The sequence below is a fragment of the Toxorhynchites rutilus genome, chromosome 3 (genome assembly GCF_029784135.1).
Source record: "Toxorhynchites rutilus septentrionalis strain SRP chromosome 3, ASM2978413v1, whole genome shotgun sequence".
Taxonomy (NCBI): domain Eukaryota; kingdom Metazoa; phylum Arthropoda; class Insecta; order Diptera; family Culicidae; genus Toxorhynchites; species Toxorhynchites rutilus.
In genome coordinates this window covers 47,662,985-47,688,130 of record NC_073746.1, presented here as the reverse complement: position 1 = coordinate 47,688,130, position 25,146 = coordinate 47,662,985, and the positions used below count along the sequence as shown (strand labels likewise).

Sequence of the window (25,146 nt, the reverse complement as noted above, 5' to 3'; positions counted from 1 at the left end):
TGAGTAGAAGGCGGAAAAATTGAATCTCTAACACGAAACAGGCGGGGATGGATATATTCTGGTACTGCTGGTTTGCGCCGCGTTTATTCCATGTCGATTACGTTGCATCATGATTACGGATGGCGATCCGTATGTGGTACCAGTGAATGGAAGTGTATGTATCCATTTGCAGATGCACTGATGAAGGTTGTAGTTTAGAGACTCGAAAGCATCACGTGCATTACGTGAATTAAGGATTAATTCCAACCACACTGCCATCCACAGTTAGAGACAATATTCTCGAAAGCTGTTTATTCAAAGTGATGCATGCCGTGAAAGTTGCGCCATATTCACTCTGATATACTAACCGTCGGTCTATTTCTGGCTATGAGTGCCAATTACCGGACCCCACATGTTAGAATCACCAGTAAATGAGCCCAGCCTGACGGCGTTGCTTCCGTCTCGAAACAAGGAGTGATCAGGTATTTTTAGCCTTAGCCGATTGGAAATGTAACGCTGCTATGTAACATGATAGCTTGAATGGTAATATGTTCCAGGTAATTTTATTTTTCACGACACATTCTGTGGTCACAAATATATTTCTGGTGAAGCATAATCATGAATTCGATTCAGAATGTTGAAAAATTTTTGAAGGTCTATTTAAGATCAAGCTATTATTGATCTTAACTATACAAAAGTTCTACTTTCATTTTTTGTGTGTTGTAGTATTTGATCTTGGAAATAAATTTCAAATCGAAACATATTGGAGGTCTTTTGATTTCATTATAACAAAATTGTATCCAACTGGAATACACGTATATTGGTGGCTTCGTTTACCGAACTTATTCATAGTGAACTAAACGAATGTTTACATTCAACAAATCCCTGCGCTTAAGCTCGAATGCAGATACGGAACAGATGGGAACAAATGCAGATGCGGAACAGTGTCTCATTGTATTTTAAATGAGCACTTGAATTCCATCATCCATTTTCAGAAGTGGGCTTCATTCTTGCACTGCACTACAGAAATAATTACAGTTCCATCCAGTCGCTGCCACATCCCGTACACCTGGAAACCATCCAGCGACAAGGGAGAAATGCTAGCGCATCCCTCGTGCCGGGCTCAGCAATGTTTTCAGAAGTAAAATTATCTCTTTCCCACAAACGCCATTGGTTGGCGGACGAATGGGAGGAGTGTTTTATATTGTTTTTTAGTCTATGTTCCAGTTCTCCTTCTAGATAAAGCCCCAGCCACAGTTGTCCAGTGGACGTTGTGGGACAGAGATAAAAGGAAAAAAATTAGAGATTTCGTAACGGGAAATGGGAATGTACAATATTATGAAGCTCTCCGCCCGATGCGAATTATTATGCAGTACAGAGTCAAGATTTAATAGTTCAACACAATGCACCTGTCCTTTAGGATGTTGCTGTGTTTGGGGTATTTCTTTTTTTCCTTACCAGAGGGAAAAATTTGATAACATGTCATGTTTTATGTGATAATTTGAACATTATAAATTATTTTAGATGTTAAAGGTTTTTTAATTGGTTTGGTTTCGTTTCTAGAACTGACTTTTACGCTACAGTTACCATTCTTTGCATCAAAAGCTTGAAGGATTTAGTGAATAGTCACAAAAAAAGCTTGCTCTGTAGCTTTAATTTTAGAGCTTTCAGTTGCTCAAATATATTCACATTTCAATTTCGTTCTGTAATTTCAAATTACGGATGAGTGTAAGGCACGACATAATCATAGTTGGTAATGATTCTCAAATTGGTACATGAAGTTTCATTCCTTTTCTTGACTCATCCATTTGTTTTCAGTCATCGACGGTATCGTACAAGTTTTACAACGAGTACGAGAAATACAAAAAATATTCGAAAATAAATTCGTCAACTATGTCAACAATGCGGTCATGTCTTGGACACCACTTATCTGTTTTTTTTTCGTTTCGTTGTTTTAAATGTGCTATTGAACGTTCGAATCTTTCGATCCAAGTGACTGCTTGCACGACTTAATCTTTCTGATGTAATTATCGATTATTCTTCGAGTCTTGGTTCTCAATTACTCAACACAACACTACGTAAACAGTACATTGGCCTTACATTGTTCCAAAAAAGATAATTTAGCGGGGTCAAATTGTATTGGAAAGAGAGTCTCGAAAGTTAATTAACATTATCAAATCTTGGAATAATGCGTGGTCACGTTAGAATGTTCACTTTCATAGCAGCACACATAACAAGTCAAGTTCGATATCTTTTGTAGAATGATAAATCTGAACCTAATGAAATTATAAAATTACCGACATCGAAGTTTGATAGCTGTAAGTAAACTAAACTGTATCTTCCAAACGACTAAATGATTAACCTGCATATCATAAATCGTGAAACATTTCTTGTTTCGCATTCCTTGAGTTTGGAGTAAACAGAAAAAACAAACGTGTTTGGAAAACTTCTCAAAATGGAAGAAAAGCTTCTTAAGAGTATAAGTTTTTATCGAAGAAGATTTACTAATTCAAAAATATTAGGACCAATAAGTGCGTAGTATCGTGTAGCACGTAGTGACCGCTAATTTTACTAACAATGAAAAATAACACTAGAGCACGGTTTTGCATGAATCTAATATACTAACAATTAGAAAGTAAGAAATGCATGCCGACTAACACGAAGAAACTAACGAAATTTATTAACAATTGACAATTAACAATTGATTAACATACTAACAGTGTGGCCCAATTTTTGGTCGAAGAAAACTAATCAGTGATCGAGAAAAAAATGCGAAACGCAAGAAGTGATAGTTGTAAGTGGAATGAACCCTGTGCCAGGTGAGGCAAAGAAGCTTTTCTTCCATAGAGAATAATGACAATGTTACAAAGGGCCTGGCAGGGTAAAAAAGGAAAAAAATGTCCCCAAACCAAATCACCACCTCTATGGAAAATCCTATCATCCTATCAAAATCCTATCAATATCATGACAATGGGTGCTTCGTCTAAAATTTTGGGCAAATAAAATACACTTCTTTATCTGTTCTGTACAAAATAAGCGTCAATTGATGTCAGAATTCTTCACAATGGATATCATTATTTAGTGCACGCATCAATTTATAAATTGGATTTGCGTAACATTCGCTATTATTAGCTATTAGAACAAGTACTAAAAATGAATAGAGCGTGGCGGGGATGTTTAGTTACCCTCATCAAAATACCAAGCATAGGTGTAAACTTTCCTGAAATCATGCGTCTAAAACTTTTGGGTATTCATTTCCCCAGACTTCAATTGGTAACATGCATGGAAAAAATATCTCATGAAAAGCTTTTATCTATTCAGAGAATGTTTTCTTTTCACGCGAAAAAAACTAGGGATTATTTAACCAGACTTGCAAAATGTACATGAATACATAGCCTCTGAACATGAACTCATAGCAATACGAAATAAATTTCTAGTTAGTTTCTGTGAAAAAGTATTCTACAAAGAAATGTTTTAGGAGGAATAATTTTTCTCCGTGCCAGAAAGGAAACGAAGAGCAATGAATACTGCGATGTTTTGTAGATCATGTGCTTGAATTATAAACATCTTGTTTGTTTATGATGTGAGAAATGCATGTTTTTGTTTGTGTGTCATTGGGCGTGTTTGGGATGAACATTGAACACTAGCGAAAATCATTTTCGTGTACAACAAAAACATGGAATTTGAACATCGCGTACACATTTGTAAGTGTTTTTTCAGAAGACTGATCTCTATATGGTTCTCTATAGTGAAGCTGCAGTGAAAAACGTTGTTTTTCTTTTTTTCGTTCATTCTCATAAAAATTGGAAAATAAAATTTGAGAAAATGCTCAAAGTGCGATCACTATGGTGTACCGCGACAAATTATAAAGGTATTCTATCGAAAATATTTTGAACGTGGGATTGCGTCTAAACTTTCAATATAGGGGCCTATTTCAAAGTTTTGGGTGGAAAAAATGATTCTGAAAGTTAATATCTCTTCAACTAATGGATGGATTTTGATTCCTAATACACAAATTAAGAGAAAAGATCCCTACGTATGTTTTTGTTCGCGACATAGTAAAACATGTGAACAATGTTTCTAATGCAACAAGCAGCATTGCTCCATTCCATTCAATTCGAGAGTATCATGCTGGTTGGGGTGTGACTAAATGTTGAAAGTAAGGTAAGGTATTGTATTATAGAGACTTTAAACTTTTGCAGTTCATTCGTCTCTAGCCTTGAGAAAGGCCCTTTGAAAACTCTACTCTACTCCAGCGCTACCACCTCCACCCTCTTGCCTTGAGAAAGGCACTCGATCCCTCGCCGTCCAGCTCGTCCAGCAACGATGTTGTCCAGTCGGTGTCCACGCAAGACGATGAAATGTTGAATCTTCCGCCCTTCTCTTATATATGCATCGTGACATGATTCTCTGAGCGACGCTAAAATGGACAGAGCAACTACATTCCCATATAGATAATCACATTGCTTCGAAGCGCGATGGTAAATAAGAAAAAGGTTCAAGATACAAGAGAGACGAATGAACTCTTAGAGTTTAAAGTCTCTTTAATTCAATACCTTACCTTGCCTCACAACATTCATTCACGCTCCGACCAGCTGGATGTATTGACGTTGAGAGTTTATTTGGGAATGTTGCTGCTGTGTCTATTGTTCGCCCCGCTCAGTAAAAGTGTTCTGTACAATGAAGGATGCATTGATAAAATAGAATAAGTCGCATCGAGAGTAATAAATGTATACATCGTCCGTTCTGTGGTTTATACTTTTAGTAGCAATTACAATTCGACAGTCAACAAGTAAGCAACCAGCTGTCGGCGGCGGCGATATCGTCCATCATCATCAACATAGAGATATTTCCGCCGCATTAAAAGTGAAGGAAGGAAGTTCAACGTCTCTCCGGTTATGTTCACGATATTACCCACCCGTCTTTTTTTAAATCGAATATAATTTTCATTTAAATGTACGTGTTTTTGATATGTGATTTTTTTTCAGAATTTTAGAGTGTTGTGCGGTACAATTTTTTGATAATTCGAAATTTTGAAATTTTAAAATTATGATTTGAGACAGTTTTATTTATAATGTTTCGATGATTAAACGTACTAGCTTTTCCTAATTTTAACCGACCGTTTTTATTAAGAAATCGTCGATTTTATGTGTTCGTGGATTCAAATTTATGAGATCTGATATGATGTATTCTGATCTATTTGTAGAATTATTCAAAATCAAAATTCCGAAATACCAAAAAAAATAATAATGAATTTTTGATGGTAATTTTATTTCACGTTATGTGGAGGTAATCATAGTAAGATGCACTTTGATTATTTTATCCATGTTTTCATTTTCAAGTTATTTCGAATGGTGTGAAAAAAATTACGTTTTTAACCATAACTCTTATAGTGAATCATATAGGGATTCAGAAAAATTACCTAATTTTCTAATTTGTTACCCTACACAATATTTTCCATAGCGCTAATGATAAGATATCCTCAACAAAAAAGTTGAGGCTTTTTTTGCAAATACACGAATACAATACAAAGATTTTAGGAAAATAAAACAAAATTAAAAATATATTTTTTAAATTTATTAGATATTTTCGAACCGCGCAGTTCTCGAACTATTCTGAAAAAAAAATCACAAAAATAAAAAAAAAAACATACGAACATCTACTTTTTTTTCTCTAAAAAATTCTAAAAACGATTCAAAATTTGGAAATGTTTTGTACAGCGCAACACTATTAATATTCTGCAAAAAAAATAACACATATCTAGAAAAGGCGTAGAAATACATCTAAATACGAATTTAAGTAGTACTGAATCTCTAAATCCCAAAAAACAAATTTCAAGAATTTTTTTAGTACTTAAATTTTTGAAAAATATGTATATAAAATTCTTTATACTATTTATCGATACAACATAGTAAAATGCACTTTTAGTATTTTTTAAAATGTTTATCTCGAAGCTATTGAGAATGGTGTGCAAAAAATTGGAAAGTACGTTTTTCACCATAGATCCCTCATGGGGGCTCGAAAAATAGTTTCATATTGGGTACCTTCTACAATATTTTCCATAGAGCTGGTGATATTTGGTTTGAAGGCACTTTTTTCCTTATCCCACCAGGCTTCTTCTTCTTGGATGGAACTAACGTTCCAGTGGAACTTTTGCCTTCTCAACGTAGCATTACTTGCGTCATTTTTATTAGTAATACTTGGTTGAGATTTCTATGCCGAATAACACGCCTTGAATGTACTCTGGAGTGGCAAGCTCTAGAATACGCGTGACCACAGTGCAAGCCGGAAGAATTTTCTTTGAGGAAAAATCCCCCGTCCAGAACGGGAATCGAACCCGAACCCCCGGCATGATAGTGTGGGACGCTAACCACTCGGCCACGGGAGCACAAGGGTGCACACCACCAGGCTCTTTGAGTTGAATTTGAGTATCTTCAAAGTAAACATGGGAAAGTTGTTGCTAGAAAAACTCTTTTTTGTAGAAGTGCCTTTCTTCCGATGTATGGATGACTTATTGGTTATTGTATGAGCTATTCACATTTTTTTAGAATAAAAAAAAATAAGTTTTGGATAAAAATGAGTTTTAAACTTAAAAATGTTATTTTCGCAGTGTGAGTTCTTCTTAACCCATTACTGCCCAGATGTACAAGAACTTGATCTAAATGGCATGAAACTTTCTAGTCCATCTAGGTTTGTTCCGAAACGGAAAGAGCCGTCCTCCGAGTCACTATCTCCAGCATCCACATCGCTGTATCCACCGCTTGGGGTACGATGACAAAGTCAATATAATTTGTTGACACTAAATTTTTGAAAGCGTCTTCGTCCAAATCAATCAGATAATTGTACAGCTCCTCTGGATTATCTGGAAGCTGATATATCCTATTGAGAAAAAAATATACCGTAATTGCACAGCGTATGAAATTTCATACTCTCAAAAGTAAACATAGATTTTTTTTGCGGTTTCATAATTTTCTTCGGTTTTTTTGGCTAGATATAATTTTTTACACTCGTCTAGTAGTGTTGTGTCGCAGATTTGAGCAATTTAGAGTCCTTTAAGAGGTAAATGTTTATTATTTTATTATAAATTTATGTTAACTTTTGCAACTCCATTAAACTCGAACTTTGCAAGCTTCAATACACAACAAAACAACAAAAATGACAGATAAAATGACACTGTCATAAAAAAAAACACTCTTAAATTGTCATGTGGTATAATTTAAAATGCGCTTAACACTTTAGTTTCATCAAAAACATTTTTTCAAAAACGGGCATTTTTGCGTATTAAATTTCATACGCTGGGTTATGGGTTAATATATATTTCTATATTTTTGAAAATTCAAACAATTTCCTACATTTCATATTTTGACTAAAATTATTGTGGTCTTATAGTTATTGAGTTATAATTTTTTGTAAAAAAGAAAAAAAATCAAAATTACAATACTTCTAAATCATTTTTTGAAATACATTAGAACCTCGATTATCCGCGCGCGGACGATCCGCGAAAACAAGTTTCATAGTTTCACGATTTCTGTATTGATGGAACATAATTTTCATGCTGAAATACATTTTTTTAATTGCATTTGCACCTCATTTTTCGTCCCTTGTTTATCCGTTATTCGCGAGTTTCGTTAATCGCAGTGATCTTGTCACTCTAACTGTCACTCTACGCTAACAAACACGCTGAAAAAAAAATATTTTTAAAATTTAAACTTGTTGATTATTGTACGAGCTATTCATATATTTTATTTTACATAATTCGAAAAGTACTTTTTTTTGGGGAAAATTAATGTTTTTTTTTCAAGTACCGTCAATGGAGGTGAGATTGGGTCAAACGGAGAAAGTTACTATTAGTAATATCTTAACAAATATTGCGAGTATTTTTGTAAGCTGTGAACCGTCTAGTAAGAGACATATTTTCACTACTTTCAATACATAATACTTGACTGCAGTACAAATAGTCATTGTTCAATAATTCATCAAAGTTTGATGTGTGAACATATCAAACTCATGTCAAGTCATGGTCCGATTGGTGAACTAGTCATGCGGTTGAAAGTCACTATAATACAGAATAATAAGTCCATTTAAATTAATCGTTATTGTTTTTTTCGTTTCTGAATTGGAAAAAGACTTCTGATTGAGTAATGAAAACCATCATCAACTAGAGAGTGACGGTTTAGATTTTATGAAGTGTCGGAAGTTAAGTGTTCTTTTGACAATGCTCCAACCTTGCCAGGATCAATGGAGGAGTTCAGTAAACGACAAATTCGTGTTTCAAGTTTTTAGGCAAATACGATGTATTTTCAACGGTGAGCTTTTGCTAGATATACAAAGATTCCCTAGGTTGCTTAAATTAATCTCAACGACGCCAATTGTTAGACTACATTATATGTATGTGTTATGTGTTCATCGTAAACATTAAAAAAAAACACTTCCAAAACTAACAATTAGTTTGGAACTGTTACTAACTGTTTGTGTTTGCGTGACATCTTGTGAAAGGAAATTTAAAAAATTTAAATCAATTAAAAATTATTTGCGCTCAACGTTGGGTCAGGTACATCTAAATGGATTTGATGTCGATTGATAGTGAATGTGTTAACTCCACTGACTGACTATGTGTTCAAACAAATTGCTACTGTTGAGTGGAGACGGGTAAATACTTTGTGATTTCTTGTTCATTTCATCTTAGAATACAACTAATAATTCATAGCTTGTAATAGTGTGAATTTAGCATCTATTAGCTGTATGAAACTTATGTTTATTTATTTTTTGCTATAATATGTTCCACCAATGCCAATATTTAATCCCATTTCAGGCAACCAATAGTTATTTAGTCGTTATTTTTCATCCTTTTTTTTCAATACCGTACATAATTACGATTCAAAAATTGAATCAAACCTTTCTCCACCGCCGACACTTTCGGCTCAACTCTTTGAAGCTGAAAGAATACCAACTCACATTCCGCGACGTTACAACCCAAATTTGTCACAGTCTCCGAGCATGACATCATTGGACGACGGTTTGGGCTCGTTAGTCCCTAACATCCTTTTTTTTTGTTTTGTTCCTGCTTCTGAAAATCGGAAACGATCAATTATGTTTCAATCCCCGGAACAAGAGTTCCTTCTTATATTCAAATGTACCATTTAGGATCAAAGTGACTTTTTTGGAGTTTCAATGTTCTTTGATTGAAAAAGCAGGAATGCGTTATTTTGCGCATTTCCGATTCCTTGAACCGAAGAATGTTGTGTTTCATTCGTTATCATCAAGCGCACCAAAATGTGTATCGAGACGAACCGAAATGAATCGTATATTCAAGCGCACCAAAATATTTCTTTGAGTTGGTTTTGTATAGACTACCATAACGATCGAGGTTCATGTTCGAACTGAGTACAATGAAAAATAAGACATTAACAGGTATATTCTGTGCATGATTTGGTGATATAGTGATTGTTTGGCAACCTCTTATTGGTATCGTACTCTTACGTTCAAGCTCTTCACTCATACAATACAGTCCCAAACACTACTTCTGAAGTCATAAAAAAGTGAATACACTATTTTGTATTCTCGTTCGAGCGAAAATTTGTGGTTAGCGATTATTTAATTTTGGTTATCGAAAAATTTACAAACGATCAATAACTATCGAGCCGCAATTCTGCTCTTTCCATCGAAACAACACTATGCAACAATCCTACCCTTTTACATAACAGACGTGTTGAAAGGTGTTGTATTTTATCAGTGTTGCCTCAGTGGAATCCCATCTCCGGAGGAACGATAATCAAACGACAAAAGCGGCAAAGGCCGCTAGAAAATGAAATTATTCAATTATTCTTCAATCCCAGTCCGTTTTAACGATGATACGGTGCAAAAAAGTGCCCGCAAACCATTTCCGTTTATCATATTATCCTTTGGGAGAGTGTCGACTTTATGTACCTCAAAAACATAACGGTTAGCCACACTTCAAACATTGCTGCGTTTAACTGCCGCGCTGGTTTCCATTTTACAGGCCTAATGGTTTGTAGAATTTTATCGTTTTTGTATTCATTTCAATCTTTCATAACGTTTCAGTTGTCAAATGCGATTATTCAGTGTAACGCAAAATTCAATTAAAAGATCAAAGCTCGTTTCGCTGTTCTGTGATTATTACTTGGAACGTTTGCCCGCCCCCAACTTACCCTACCAAGGGGATGAGGGTCAGGAGGTGAGTGCAGGAGATGCAAAAATAAAGGTGACTTCTCGGAAGATGACCCATTCGCAAGTGAAGGTGATCTACAGCAGCGGGTGCTGAAATTTAATTATTTATTCTTGTCGATGAATCCTATGGTAGATTATGGGTAGAGGTTGAGGTGATGTGGAGGGTTGAGTGGTTCGGGTGGAATGTAAGTGACCGAAATAATAAATAGCACAGACATTTTCCACCTCACACGAATCCTCAAATCCCGCCCCGAGGATAAGCTATCTTGATAGCGGATCGTGGTTCTGAGAAAGTAAATATTTTCAGTGCCCGACGGGATGATGGGTGGTTTTGTTAGAGATTAAAACAAGTTATGCTGGGAATCGTACACACAAACCAAAGCTGCGGATAAACAAAAACTTTTTTTCCAGCAATTCCAATTCGAGACATTTAATATAATGCGATAGGTGACGTTACAAAGATGAGATTTTACATTCAAAATTCTGGACAGTTTTGTGATCGCTTTATTCAGTATTTTTTGAGTGTGGGCCAAATGGACACCAGCAAAAAGAAGATAAGCTTAATGCAGCGGTACTCAACCTTTTTTTCATAGGGGCCACATACACGTATTATTATTGTGTCGCGGGCCGCAAATAAATAAATAAAGAAGAATGATCTCCACGAGCCACGACAGCATTGTTAACTTAGAACTGCAAAATCATTGCCGGAGAGTAGAAACATCAAAGTAATTTATTAATAAATAAATTTGATACAAATATTTGATAGCAATGACAAGGACCGATAAATAAATGCTTTCACTGAGTGAAGGGTGCGAACTTTTCGCGAAGCAATTTGAGAAGATTGTCAAATTGATTCCAAGCATTGAAATGTACTGTTGATTGCTTGCTGTCTGGAGAACTGAAACTGAAATACTGATCTTCTTGAATTTCCAGGTAGTTTTTCAGTATATCTTAGCAAAATTACATCTTTAACGTAGAATGAAGCATCTCAGAAGACGTAGAACGGCAACAGGAAATTCGAATTTCTTTTCTGCTTTAATTTTGCTCTACACTATGCTTGTCTCTTGCATATTCTGAAGATCCATTCTGTAGTGAAAAAATTTTTCAACACAGTATCAAAATTGAAATTGAGAATGGTCAGGGCGAGCACAATATATAGAGAACATTCACTGATAGCCAACGACATGCATCAACAAATCTCGACTACGAAGGACTCATATTTATAGATTTTGGTGATTTAAATAGTTCTATTGTAACAAGCTTGTGGGTCATTATGTAACCAACATATACGAGGGCGGTCTGATAAGTACTTAGCTCTTCGCCCGATGGTGTCAGTATCGCAAGAGAGATTACTTATCGTGTAGTACATTTTCGTAAACGGCTACTGTCTAAATTTCAGCCGAATCGGACTCGTAGTTTTGTTTCGACCGTGGAAATTTCGCCGTCGCCACGGTCAAATTGGTCGAATTGCACTACGAATTGCTGCCCGTATTCTTCGTATTCTCCAGATTTGGCCCCGTGTAACTTTTCTCAAGTGTATCGAGCTAAAAGGAGACTATGTTGAGAAATAAATCGTCACTTTTCCAATTTTTTTGTTTTTGTTTTGTAGGCTAAATACTTTGGACTGCCCTCGTAACTCGTAGACATTTGATTCTTCGAATGAAGTGGTTATCAGGCGAATCCGTTCAACCGACAAAAAAGTATTAATTATTGTGCGTTGCTCCCTGAACGTAACGTTCTGGTTTTAGAAATTTTAAACCTACACCCCAGTACAGATTCAAATGTGATGGGATTCGAAAAAAACAGAGACACTTCTCCCAAGACGGCGTACAAATCAACGTTGTGTTCCCCCCGAACAAAACGGCGTCCTACTGAGCGATATCTATCTTTCATTCTTCCTTCAATCGAACAAAACCGCTGTGTGACATCAGCATTGAGAAAGACTGCTGTCTGATAGTTGGAGCGAGATGACTTTGATGATGTTGTTGTTTCAAATTATAGAGGCTTTAAAATTCATCAGTTCATTCGCCTCTAGCCTTGAAAAACTTCAACTTGAAAAAGTAAACTTAACACTCGGCCTTAAGAAAAATCATTTCGAAAGCCTCCCTGCTGTCTGGTCGCTAGTTAGATGGCTGAAAATTTGTGAATACTGTAATTTGAATTCGCGAATGACTTGTTCACTCTATTAATAGAATATGGTGGAGCTTAGATTGCAATGTTTTGTCTATCCACATTGTCCTTAGAACGAATTATGCATTTGCATTTCGAAAGACAGATTTATGCTCATCCGATTAGCAGTGATATTTAAATATTGCACCTCGACCACTGGAACATGACAGGAAAAAGTGTATTCTTCCAATTTTCGTTAAACTTTAAACGTATATGGGTTAGGAAACCGTAATGTAATACATTCCGGAAAAAATAGAGAATTTCCGATTCGATAGGAATGCAAACCATCAAAATTCGTTCAGGGCTAAAATAATTATTAACGTTAAAACTATTTCATAAAAATGTGACATGCTTTCTGATTCGATAGCAACGATAAACATAGTTGTATGTCAAATAATCTATATAAATAAAAATGATTTGGTGTCCGTTCCTCGCGATTTAACTCAAGAACGGAGCAACGGATTTGAACAGTCAGTATTAGGATTGAAGTGTCTCAGTCTGCATCAAATGCATATGTCAAAAAATAAATTATATGCTGCGAATATAGATCGAGCACAGAGAAATAATTTTCGGGGAACGTGAGTGTTCGAAATTATATAAATCAGAAAAGCAATTGTGGGCGCGACGAAGTTTGCCGGGTCAGCTAGTAGGTAATAATTTCATACTCATAATTTCATATTTATTCACTAACATCAACAATATTAGCTCGGATTAAATATATTGATAAATATTTGATCTACTAATATTACTTAATGGTAACGGATCAGATGGGTCAACCAAAAGAGCCCGCGGGCCACAGGTTGAGTATAGCTGGCTTAATGTAACTAAATAACTACGACACAACCGAAGACGCAAGGCAGGCTACCGTGGATGTGAATAGAGTTTGTGATTCTGATTCTGTAACCGGCCGAATCCGTGTGATGTACAAACATAGACGAAACATCTAGTGTAAAAACAACAGCAATATTTCTCGATGATACAAGTACCTCAAATTGAATTTTCTAAACTGTGCTACCCTCATATAGATTTTTTTATTTCGATTCATCTGATACACACAGAAAACTGTATTCTTTTCCGAGGAAAGACGCATATTTTCTACGGAATAATTACTTCACATAAACAATAGCAAATGAGTGAGTCGAAACCATATGAAACCACTAATGCTTTTCATTCCATGTGCATATATGTAGAAGCAGGCTCACAGGTATCTTGATGAAATACCATGTTTAAACTTTCATCCCATTTGAACAAAAGATTCAGACAGACTGTAACCGGAAACCACAAACCCAGTAACATTCTTTAGCTGCCGCGTGAACAGATCTCAGCCCAGCAACATGGGGAAAGGGGAAACCATCCAAAGCTCCTGGGTACATATCACCGGCTGTTGATTCTCATGTGAGAGATTCACGTTCTCGCCGGTTTCTGGTCCTAGAGTCACAATCGAAATTTATTTTTCCTCTGCTTCCTGGAGCGGTGTTTTCTTTTCACGACATATATTCCCGTTACCGACTTGAGACTCACACGAGAGACAGTAAATGGATTAAGCACACACACACACACACACACACACACACACACACACACACACGCGGAAAGTAGTGGCGAGTATGTGGAAGGGGGCAAATGTGGGAGACACTGCTGAAGTGTTTCTAATCAAGTTATATTGAAACCGTAATTCTTACTCAACGCGCTGCGGTGGCACTGTCGGTAGAAATTGGATGGGAATAAAATGAAATGTGAGTATCCAGTCACATTCGCCGTGAGAATGAAATTCGATACTTTTAATCCGTCACTCTAACTAGAGAAGTGACAAGTACACACTGGCTGGAGCGAAGAGTCAGCTTAGTCTGTTGTCGAGCTGGTTTTCGGAAGGATACACATTGGAAAAATTATGAATAAATGATTGTGTATCTGCGAACGACGCGACCTTTAATCGATCTGAAAGTTGTTTTAAGGATCATTCACTGGGAGATAATTTATTATGTTACGCTTCTACTGTTAACGATGATTTTTATTTTTGCAAGATTTAGTCATGGTTTTGCTGAAATTCAAAACATCCTTCAAGTATTTAGCTGGCTAGTGCTCGGAAACGATTTCCAATTCGATGGGTAATTCTTGACTGACTCGAATACATGTAACTTTATGCATTCCATGTAATTGTCCGTCGAATCATAAACTTTCATGATGAATAAAAAACACAAAAGTGATATGACGAGTATAACGAGGAGCTAAAAAACAACAATACATTATGGAATAATCATGGACGAAAACGGTTTCCCCGTGAAGCTGACAAGATTGATTAAGGCTACGATGGATGGAATACAGTGCTGTGTGCGATTATCATCGGGTGGATTATCTAATTGATTCGAGTCCCGCAAAGGGCTTCGACACTGTGATGGTCTCTCTTGCCTACTGTTCAACATAGCGCTAGAGGGTGTTATGAGACGAGCGGTGTTTAACTTGCGTGATACGATTTTCAATAGATCCAGTCAATTCATCTGCTTCGCTGATGACGTAGACATTGTCGGCAGAACATTTGAGACGGTAGCTGAACTTTACACCACACTTAAGCACGAAGCAGAGAGAATTGGACTGAAAATCAATGCGTCTAAAACCAAATACATGCTGGCTTCCGGATCCGAGCACGACAGGACCCGATTAGGTAGTAGTGTAACGATCGACGGCGATGAGTTCGAGGTAGTGGACCAATTTGTCTACCTTGGCTCAATAATAACGTCTGACAATGATACTAGCCGTGTGATCCGGAGACAAACAGACCTAGCATTCGCACGACGTTCCCTGTATAATACGCTAATAGGACCGGTTGTCCTCTACGGGCATGAAACTTGGACAATACTTGAAGAGGACCTGCAAGCACTCGGAGTCTTTGAATGACGGGTGTTAAGAAGCATTTTCGGCGGTGTACAGGAGGACGGCGTATGGAGGCGAAGGATGAACCACGAGCTCACGCAACTCACCGGCGAGCCCAGCACCCAGAATGTGATCAAAGCTGGAAGAATACATTGCGCAGGAAATTTTGCAAGAATGTCGGACAACTATCCTACAAAAATTGTTCATCGGGAATCCGGAAAATATCAATTGTTAGATAGTTTCGTAGTTTTTCGTAAAAAATTGATTTAATGTTTTGGGTACGAAAATGACCCCGTTGGCTTTGTACCACTCCAGGATATCCTTTAAACAGTGGCACTAAGCTAGGTCCGGCCTCATGGTCGTAGGGCCCTCGTGTTGCTTCAACAAACGAAATAGACGCTTCTGTAGACACTCCTTGAGATAGATCTCCCCATAAAAAGTCTCAGTAGTCACGAACAGCGCACTCCGTTAGCCACATGCGCACATCGCTTCCCAAATCATGTAATTCATGGTAAACTTTGAAAGTTTCTGCTTCCTTACTTCCTCCGGAATATAAGACTTGAACTGGGCGGTGAATAACAGTAGCACCGGAAGAACTACCGGAAGCTGCCGGAAGTCCGCCTTGACGTAAGTCTCATTATCCATGATGAGACAATGAAGCTTCGTCAGCATCTGGGTGTACACTGTACAGTTTCCGGGCCTGTGACTTTCTCACCTTATTTTGCCGTCCGTCACGATTTGGAGCCCTCTGCACTTTCTACGTATGTAGTCCCTCCCGGTCGCTCTCAGAAAACAAATGAATCGCAAGGCAAAAAATTCTACAAGTAGAAGAACAACTAAAGTTCGATGAAAATATAACTTTTCGATGTGCAGTGAGCATTGATAATGCTCACAGTTGCACACCTAACAGTTGTCGGCTAATCATTTTTAAAAGAAAATCCAATAGGGTTCAGTTCATTACCACAAAAGTAACTATATACTACCTTCGAAACGCAATCTATAAATACTTCGAGTTTAGCTTGTCTAATATTTATTATAATACAAATTGTCAAATGCGAGCTTTTGTCCAATAGTGGGCGCAAGTTCTCAGGCTATGGGGCAAAAGATCGCACTTATTGAAATAAACTTTTGAGATAACTTGTAACAAAAATCAATGATTAATCATTAGTAGCCTGTGTAGGCATCATCTAAGACAGGATGGGTTGTTGATTACTTGCTGGCTAGACTGGTTTGTTGTAACCTTGTTGGATCCATTCTGGACTTTGAGGCCTTTCGCAAAAACACCAAACCTTTGAAGAAATCGTTCCGTCGAATGGTCTGCAATGGATGATCAGTTTCTCAGGTTGCTCACTCTCGACTAGAGATGAAACCGATATCTGGTAATTATCTAGTATTCGGCCTATCCAGCCAATATTTGCTATCCTGCCGGATACCGGATATTAGAAAAAAAATAAATAATTTCTCATTAACACTAGATAAATGATTTTTTTGCAAAATTAATCGTTTTGCTTATAGTTTGTATATTTGAAATATAGTTTGTATATTCGAAACATTCCCAAAAGTTATCGTGAGCCTCGCGTGCAAGATTTAATTCAGTTTCTTTTCTGTTTCGTTTAATTCGATTTGTAGTGAAGTAAGTGTAAGTCTGATTATGACCCCTAAATGCAGTTCCAAGTTTTGTAATCTTGAAGGAAAATAATTTTTCGATAATCTTTGCTAATTTGAAATAGTAGTACTTACTCTTTCTCGACTAATATTAAAATTATTTCAATATATCTACAAAAAATTCATAATTCTGTTATTAAGTTCTTAACGGAAGAAAATCTGTTCAAAATTCCTTGCATAAAACATGATACTCTATTAACATTTAGTCTACACGATGATAAACACATGCAGTTTCTCCCAATTTCGTATTTGCAAATAATGAGCCAAATATCTGGCTGCCGGATATCCGGCTTTCTGACTTTGAAGCTTGCCGAATATCCGTCATCCGGTAACCGACCAAACTACTATCCGTTTCATCACTACTCTCGACTTCTGGTCCGAACCGGGCAGGGTGCTCACTGACACATCATAACAGAAGTAGAAATGTCCGTAAAAGAAAGATTTAAATCATAGAATTACTTACTAACATGAACCTCTTCCGAGCATTTCTGGGGTGCACTTCTTCCGGATGTATTTTCTCTTGTAAGTCCTGCATGAAAACATTTTGGTTGAAAATAAATATCCAAATATTTACTTTCTAGATTCCCTTATCCTTTGTATTTTTTATATTTATATATCCTTTATATCAAACGAATCTTTGATGTTTGATCAGATAAAGCTCGAAAATCGAGACAAAATTAAACTAGTTAAACTGTAAAACAAAGCCAACAACTCTGTCCAGCAATCCGCGTGTACTATGAACACAACTCATCACAGACTTTGCGTATCTCGGTAATATTGCTATTGTGTATTTTTATTCGTATTTATTTAAAGAAAAAGATATAATTGAATGAAGAAACTCCTATATAAACTATTACCTTTAAATTATTGAGAAATTGATTTCTAAACACAATTCTTAATAGAAAGTAATATTCAATACTTTGACCCATTGTCACCCCCTCTAAGGGGTAAGATTGGGTCAACTTTCATTTAATCGTAGTTCAGTGAAAAATTAATATTATTCAACAATTTCTTGAACACTTACGAGTGTTCATCATTAGAGAACATTTATACGTAATCAGAATTGTGTTTTACTCTAGTTTACGATAGTTATTCAACAAAAACTTCGAAAACTATCTTTTTTCACCCCCATCGACGGTACTTCAGAATCATTTACTGCTGTTGTTGCATCAAAAACAATGTGACAATTGGGTAATTTGGCATCAATTCATAATATTCGGAAGGTCATGGCAGTTTTAATGAATAGGGGCTTAAAATTCTGGACTGCACAGTTTGTTTACCAAATCAAAACCCTGTCAAGCAATTATGGGGAGTGATCGCATGAATCGTAATAATGAAAAAAATCTCAACCTTGCATTCGAGAAGAATCAACATCAAACTGTCATTTAATAATCAATGCTTACGTAATCGAAATGTTGTATAGATAATCCAATAGCTACCGTAAACCACAAAAAACCACATCTTAATCAGCTGTGCGGTTAGTTTGAACTGGTTAGTTGTTGGCTTGTCCTGCATCACGTCTAAATCGAAAAGCATAATGATACTTGAATTGTTAACGGTAAAAAGGGTAAAATGAAATAAAAAGTAACAAATCGGGTTAAAATTGCATAACCAATTGCAAATCCTCCTCAAATTCATTGGACTAAATCATTTCCTAAATAAGGGATAGCTGATAAAAGATTTGTAATAACAGTTGCTGCTCAAAAAGATATTTGTCCTCAAGGTAAAACATCTCATTCATCTCACCTGAAAGTCATTGTATATTGTAATTGTATACGTGAAAATCATAGAAATGAATTTGAATCATGTTCCTCTTTTTTTCAGAACATTTCAGTTATGTGTAGAGGGGGTGTCATTTAAACTAGGACTGACATTCAACAGTCCATCAGAGACAAACGTTTGGAATCAGTTCTTTCAAACGAACACATGCAACTGTTATCAATTAGCACTAATCTGCGTTTCTTGTCTCTTCCGAACAGCATGCGGGAGTACGTGGAGGAGAACGAAAAGAACGACCCGCTGATCCATGCGCCCGACAAAAAGAACAACCCATGGGCAGAAAAGGGCAAATGCGTCATCATGTAAATACCATCCAAACAACAACACATCCACCCACACAAAACTTCTTCACCTACTTCCACACCTTCCACAAATTAGTATAATATACTAATGATTACTACTGTAATTCTACAACTGAACAACTTTTCTAACTATTATAAAAACAAAATCGCAAAACAACACGAATCTCTACTCAGCTGTCTTGAACCATCTGTTTGATGTTGTGCTTCTTTCGTTATGTACCGAACTGTGTTAGCTCCAAATTGTGTTTGCATTTCATTTGTATGTTATATTTGGAAGAGAAAATGAACCGATTATTATCGGGCCAATTGTGACGAAAAATTGAAGAAATAAAAAAGAACATTCCAAAACGACTGGCAAGAACAGGGCGTGAGAACAGTATTCTCCAGCATGATTCTCTGTACAAAGCTTTGTTTTATTTGACATCTCTGTAACATACTTTCACATGTTTTGTTCATTCGGTTTAGAGGGTATGTGATTTTTGGTGATGAGAGGAAAAAGAAATGTGTAAAGTTGAACGTTTCCTGATGGATTTTTGATGGGTCTCATATTTTTTGTGTGTGTACAAAACAAGTGACTTTAGAGACGTGTAGTAGCAGAAAGTAGCTAGAAGCTTCAACTCGTTCCGTCTTCTCCCGTTTTCCTGACAGATAAAAGAAACACACACACATACTTCCTCTCCGCGTAACTGCCCTCGGTTTTCCACCGACATCGTCGTCGAAGAGCCGTCAAATTTGGTCGGAAGCGGAGCCCAGCGCAACACTACCGAACGAATTCCTTGAAGTTCTTTCCAAGGATACCGAAGAGAATGGGGCAAAACCAGTTACCGTTTTTAGTTAGATATTTGTGTGGAGAATATAAACAAAAGTAATTGATCTTAGTTCGAGTAACTTCAACAACAACAGCAAAAACAACACGTTCAGCGGACAGATGGAAGCCACGGAAGTTAACAGAGCCATAAATCCTTGCGGATGTTGAGAATGTGTGAAATCTTGCTAGTTACGACTCTTTGTGATTATATATAAGTATGTGCTGCTATCTGCGAGCGAGGGTTGAATTGAACAGCTTCCTGGGGCTTTATAACAGTTCGATGGAGGCCTACAGGTTTAATCGATGATACAGAGTTCACAAACGTAAGCTGGGAGATGATCGACCGAGATAACGGTTCGAATGGTTTTCCTTCACAAATGATCCATACTTATCTCATTACCCGTTGTTAGATCAAGCATGATCCCACTTGCAGCACTTGTAACACATAGTAGTGGAACGATAAGTTGGATATTTCTGCCAAAAATTCCCCAACTTCTGTTCCAAACATATTTCTCACCAGTTATGAATCGAAAGTAGATCAGGAAAACGCAAGAAACAAACTAAGTTTGTTTCATGACAAATCGTAACATTCCGTTTTAGGTCGTAATCTTGAAACATTGAGATAAAATTCCTCTGAGATATTAAGCCATACAAATTATCTTATTAGCCGCTAAATATTTATACTGATAACAAAGTTAAAACAATCATATGACCAATTATAGTATCACTCAGAACAACCCGAAAAACTTACAGTCATGTCTTTAGAAAAGTCAACGGAAATAACCCTCTATTGGCCCTCTTCTAATTTAAACGCATTATAAAATCATCTTTGCAGAAAGTACTTGTTGCACGAATGCAAACTCGAGATTATAAATAAAATCAACAAAACGAATACGAATAAGTAACTTTTCTAAATTACCAATTAAGTAATCCATCATTTGATAGCTTCAGATCGAAATGTCAAGCGGCAGGATCCAACATAAGTGTAATAAAAATGAAATGTTCAAATTCAATTAAATCCTTATGACATCAGTTTCGAACAGTTTCCTCAGCTTATATCCCAATGGCGGGTTTACATTAGGGAGATCTATAGCTATAGATGGATTTATTCACGTGAAAATAGGTGTAAACGGGTGAGAATAAATATGATACACTTATTCGAGGTATATATAACTTGAATAAATTCAGCATATGTAAACGCTTGTGAATTTCTCACTGGTGAGAAATCACTAAAGTTGGATGCAGTTCTACTTCAGGTGAATAAATTCACCGAAGATATGAATATATTCATTATAGAAGTTCACGCTAGGGTAAACGGTTTATGCGATTTCTATAAATCTCATCATATTTCTTCACATGAATATATCCCTAGTCTAAACCCACCCTAACGATTACATGCAAGTAGATGAAACGAGAAATTACTATCGCTGTTTGCATGCAATCTATTGTATACAAGGCCCGAGCAGGAGAATGGTTTATGTACTTGCTAAACGAGCGCGAAAATTAATTATCCTGGAAAACTGTTCTACTTTGAGAAAGGATACGCGGCAACGAATTGATGTCTGCGCAAAAGTTTCAATAGTGTAGCAATTTTCGAGATATTTTTGGTCACTTTAAAGCATTCAAACGAAAAATTCTACTTTTGTAGCTATGAACACACAAATAAAGTCAAATAATCTCCGTGACCTTTTGGTTTGAAATGTGTTTTTATCGTTTGAACAACACCAACAGAAAGTTAATCTCATCCAGAGAAATGCCAACAAAAATTAGAACAAGACTTAACATTCAGGTCAAAGAAAAAATCTCGAAAATTGCCAGCTAGGATAGTTCTATCATACTACGGGCAAACTCTTCTGAACTCCACTGGCTGATTTGAATGTATACACGTGAGTATCGTTTTCTTGTGCTCCCAAGTAATATATTTATTTGCAAAATGATCCCCAAGCAAATTAGATGTAATTACTTCAATGTTTCAATTCATCCAAAAATCGATTCGATTCGAAAGAAAGCATAAGCGAAGTGTTCAAAACAAATATTAAAACGATATGATATGTAGGATTGGAAAACTTAAGAAAACCAAAATCAGAGTGACGAATGCAAGAAAAAAAACACGCAAGCTTATCTCGCTGAGCATATATGCATATAGCGCATATTTTGTGAACAGAATTACTACAACTGATACTGCCGCGATCCAGTTGAGCGCATATTAACACAAAACAAAAAACGGGGAAAAGATAAAACCCAATCGATCGAATTGGAGACCTGAGATGTGGCGGTGAAATTGATTTGTGCGGATTGCTACGCGGTTTTTGGGTTATGTACTAAGAAAAGATTACAACAGAAAATCGGGTAATTTACGATGGAATAATGCAGTAATAAAATGTACCGAAATACATTGGGCCGCCGATTGGGTGGTGATTTTATTCGATCCGAAAGGGCGTCCTTGATTGCGAAACGAATATTAAGAACATAAAGTTTACCCAAGCGAATCAAAGCCTCTTAATGGATAGTAATTGCGGGAACTCTTTATCATCATGTGTCTCATTGAAATAGTAGTATCAGCAGTAGCAGTATACCAGCTTGGTTTACGTTAAGAGTTTGAGACGAACAAAAACTGCAAACAATACCGAACGCCCGGAATGAAAATTTAATTGATTAATTAATTTCCTGCTACCATTTGCCGTTCGAAAAAAAACTGCTTTACAAATGCCAAAAAGCTGGAAAAATTTTAAAACCCTGGAAGAAACGATTTGTTTTTCAATTTTATTTATGTTAGCAATAAAAATTTGGATATATAGTGACAGTGTCAGTATGTAACATTTTTAACATTATACTTTCGTTTAACGTTTCTAAATAACTGTTTTGACTGTTTTGTTACATCATTTTTGAAAGCTAAAATTCCTCGCACAGTTTTTGTTCCTGTTCTATTTCTCAGTTTTGTTTTGTTCAAATTGTATTCTGAATACAATCGTTCAACGGTTGCTGAGGATTGCGGCCAGGGGTACCAATTGTACCGCACCACGACTGTATTCTGACGACTGTCACCATCATTGGCCCGTAACAGTCGTTAGATCAATCTATTAACGACAATCACACAGTGAAAATGTCGTGCGACATTTATATTTACTGTCGTGTGCTGTACACGGCTGCATTTCCATATGTGAGTATTTTGTTCATTCGTCTGCGACAGGCCTGGTTGCTAACTAGTCATGTTGTTTGTAGATTCAGAATGCAATCGTAAATGCATTGCTACTGTCGTGAATAATTTTTTTCCCTCGTACTGATGATGTCGGGTGTCTTTGTATATATTATGCAACGTCGTTCGCTTACAAAAGTGTGTTCTTTATTCACCAGTATTTTATTCATTTTCTCATTCGCAAACTATAGGTTGTAGGCTTTGAAAAGGAAGATAATTTTCAGTTTCTGGTGAATTCTGCAGCATATTCCGAATTGTGAGTAGTGAGCAGTGTGAGCAACAGGGGAGAATCTGTTGAAAGAAATGCGAGAGGAAGTGTTGTGGGTGGAATTAGCGTAGATGAAAGTTTCGCGGATGCAAATGCATGGCCAGATGAGAGTGAAGCTGGGGGTAGTGGTGCGGGTAGTTCGGATGGAATTTCTGACCCGAACGGAAATCGAACTCGAAGCCCCCGTGGCAAGCGCCACGCAAACCATTAGGTCATGAGGACCATACATAATAAAAAATATGTCCTTTTTTTAATTCTTTATCGAAGAGACTTTCAGCCTCCTGGGCTGGTTCGCCTCTAAAAAAAATTGTACTGAGCATGTTTGAAATCCATCGGTTTTCGAACGTTTAAAGTTGGCTTCCTACTTGGAGGATAAATCTAAACATTCCCATCATTGAGTATTTCCCGATGTCATCAATATATTAACAAAGAAACTCTCGCCTAGAATCATTAAGGAATCCGTGCTTTTTTCTCCTATGAATTGCTGCTCATTTGTGTACCTATCTTGATTCGGCCATCCCAACAGTACATCATTCTCGATACAGCCGATCTAAAATTGAATCGGCTGTCTCTGTATATACGTAACTTGTGCTCACAACCACATCCTAGAGCGTACTGGTGAAAAAGCACAAACGCATAAAATAAAGGCTTGTCTTACGATCGCGATTTCTTGGTCATGACATTTTTCTTGCGACAGTCAAATTTGACAGTAACTCGGGTAAACCGATGATATTCATCGCATCGTGAGCGACTGTTACAGCGACAGAATTAATGGAGAAGCAGACACGAAAAAATGGAAAATGAACAGTACGTTTGGCTCACTACGATCGGGCCCGACAAATCAGACAAATTCGACGAAGCACCGACTGCTATAGCACAGGTTTATTTTATTCATTCGTGCTCTGTCGCTTGTATGCGAATGTAGCGCGCACACAGTGAGTCTCGATTTTATTTCACACCGACTGTAATGAAAATGCAGTACTTTTGGGACGCCTGATTGCGGCAGAATCAGAAATGCTGGAATATTTTTTCTCAATTTGGGAAGAGCAAAATTATCGTCATTCCTTTTTAGTGCCAAAATTTTACCTCAAAAGAAAGAGGCATTCTTACTTTCGCTTACGGCTGGGATTCTCAAAATATTCTGGGCGAGAGACCCCTTTTCCAGAATGAAGTGATATCACTGACCCCTACAGCCAAATGTCTTTAGAAATCGTAGATTAATAATAATAAAAAAAATCAGTTGCAAATAAACTTGCAAATCGCAGAAGGTGGACTGTCTAGAAGTTAACTGGAACCAAAAGCAAAATAGTTGAGGGTCTGTCCGTTTATACTGCTGAAAAGCATTATATCACTTCTAGGTGGATTAACATGATTTTTTCATCATTTAACGGACATTCGTGATGAGTTCCGATCTAGGTTGAATGAAATTGTGCTTCTCACGAGCGATAAACTTCTATGTTTCATATATTACAAACATGTCCATATCACCCGCATCGAAAAAAAAGCTCTACTCTTTGGTCTGTTTTCATTTCAGTAATAAAACATTGAAAAACACTTTTTTGAGAAACATTTGGTTGATATTTCGAAAAACAGTATATTGAATTGTAAGAAACTGCATTCAAGTTTTGGGAATCATGAGTTTCCAAAGATAAAATTGAAGATCTTCTTTACATGTCCGTCTTATCCCCACTTCCTCTACATAGTTTACTGCAGCGTAAAAGTCGTCTTGTACCTTGATGTTACATTGTTCAAATGCAAGAAATTTTACACGCGGAAAAAATCTGTACCAATCTGTACTTTTTGACGAAAATCTGTACTCTGTACCGTGCAGAATCTGTACCAAAAATAACGAAAAAATCTGTATCTTTCCAGATAAATCTGTACGTGTGGCAACACTGGTTTACAGTGAAGCCCGTAAAAT

General features: G+C 36.7%; 1 protein-coding gene across 2 annotated transcripts in view; it reads left to right on the top strand.

Annotated features, from left to right (window-relative positions):
- The window catches only part of LOC129779789 (guanine nucleotide-binding protein subunit gamma-e), a 52,072-nt gene extending 32,714 nt beyond the window's left edge, over positions 1 to 19,358 (top strand). For both annotated transcript variants that reach the window (XM_055787493.1, XM_055787492.1), the window contains exon 3: positions 18,852 to 19,358. In XM_055787493.1, coding sequence (XP_055643468.1) covers positions 18,852 to 18,957 — 106 coding nt within the window. In that variant the 3' untranslated portion in view covers positions 18,958 to 19,358. The remainder of the gene's footprint in view (positions 1 to 18,851) is intronic.
- Positions 19,359 to 25,146: the final 5,788 nt, after the last annotated feature.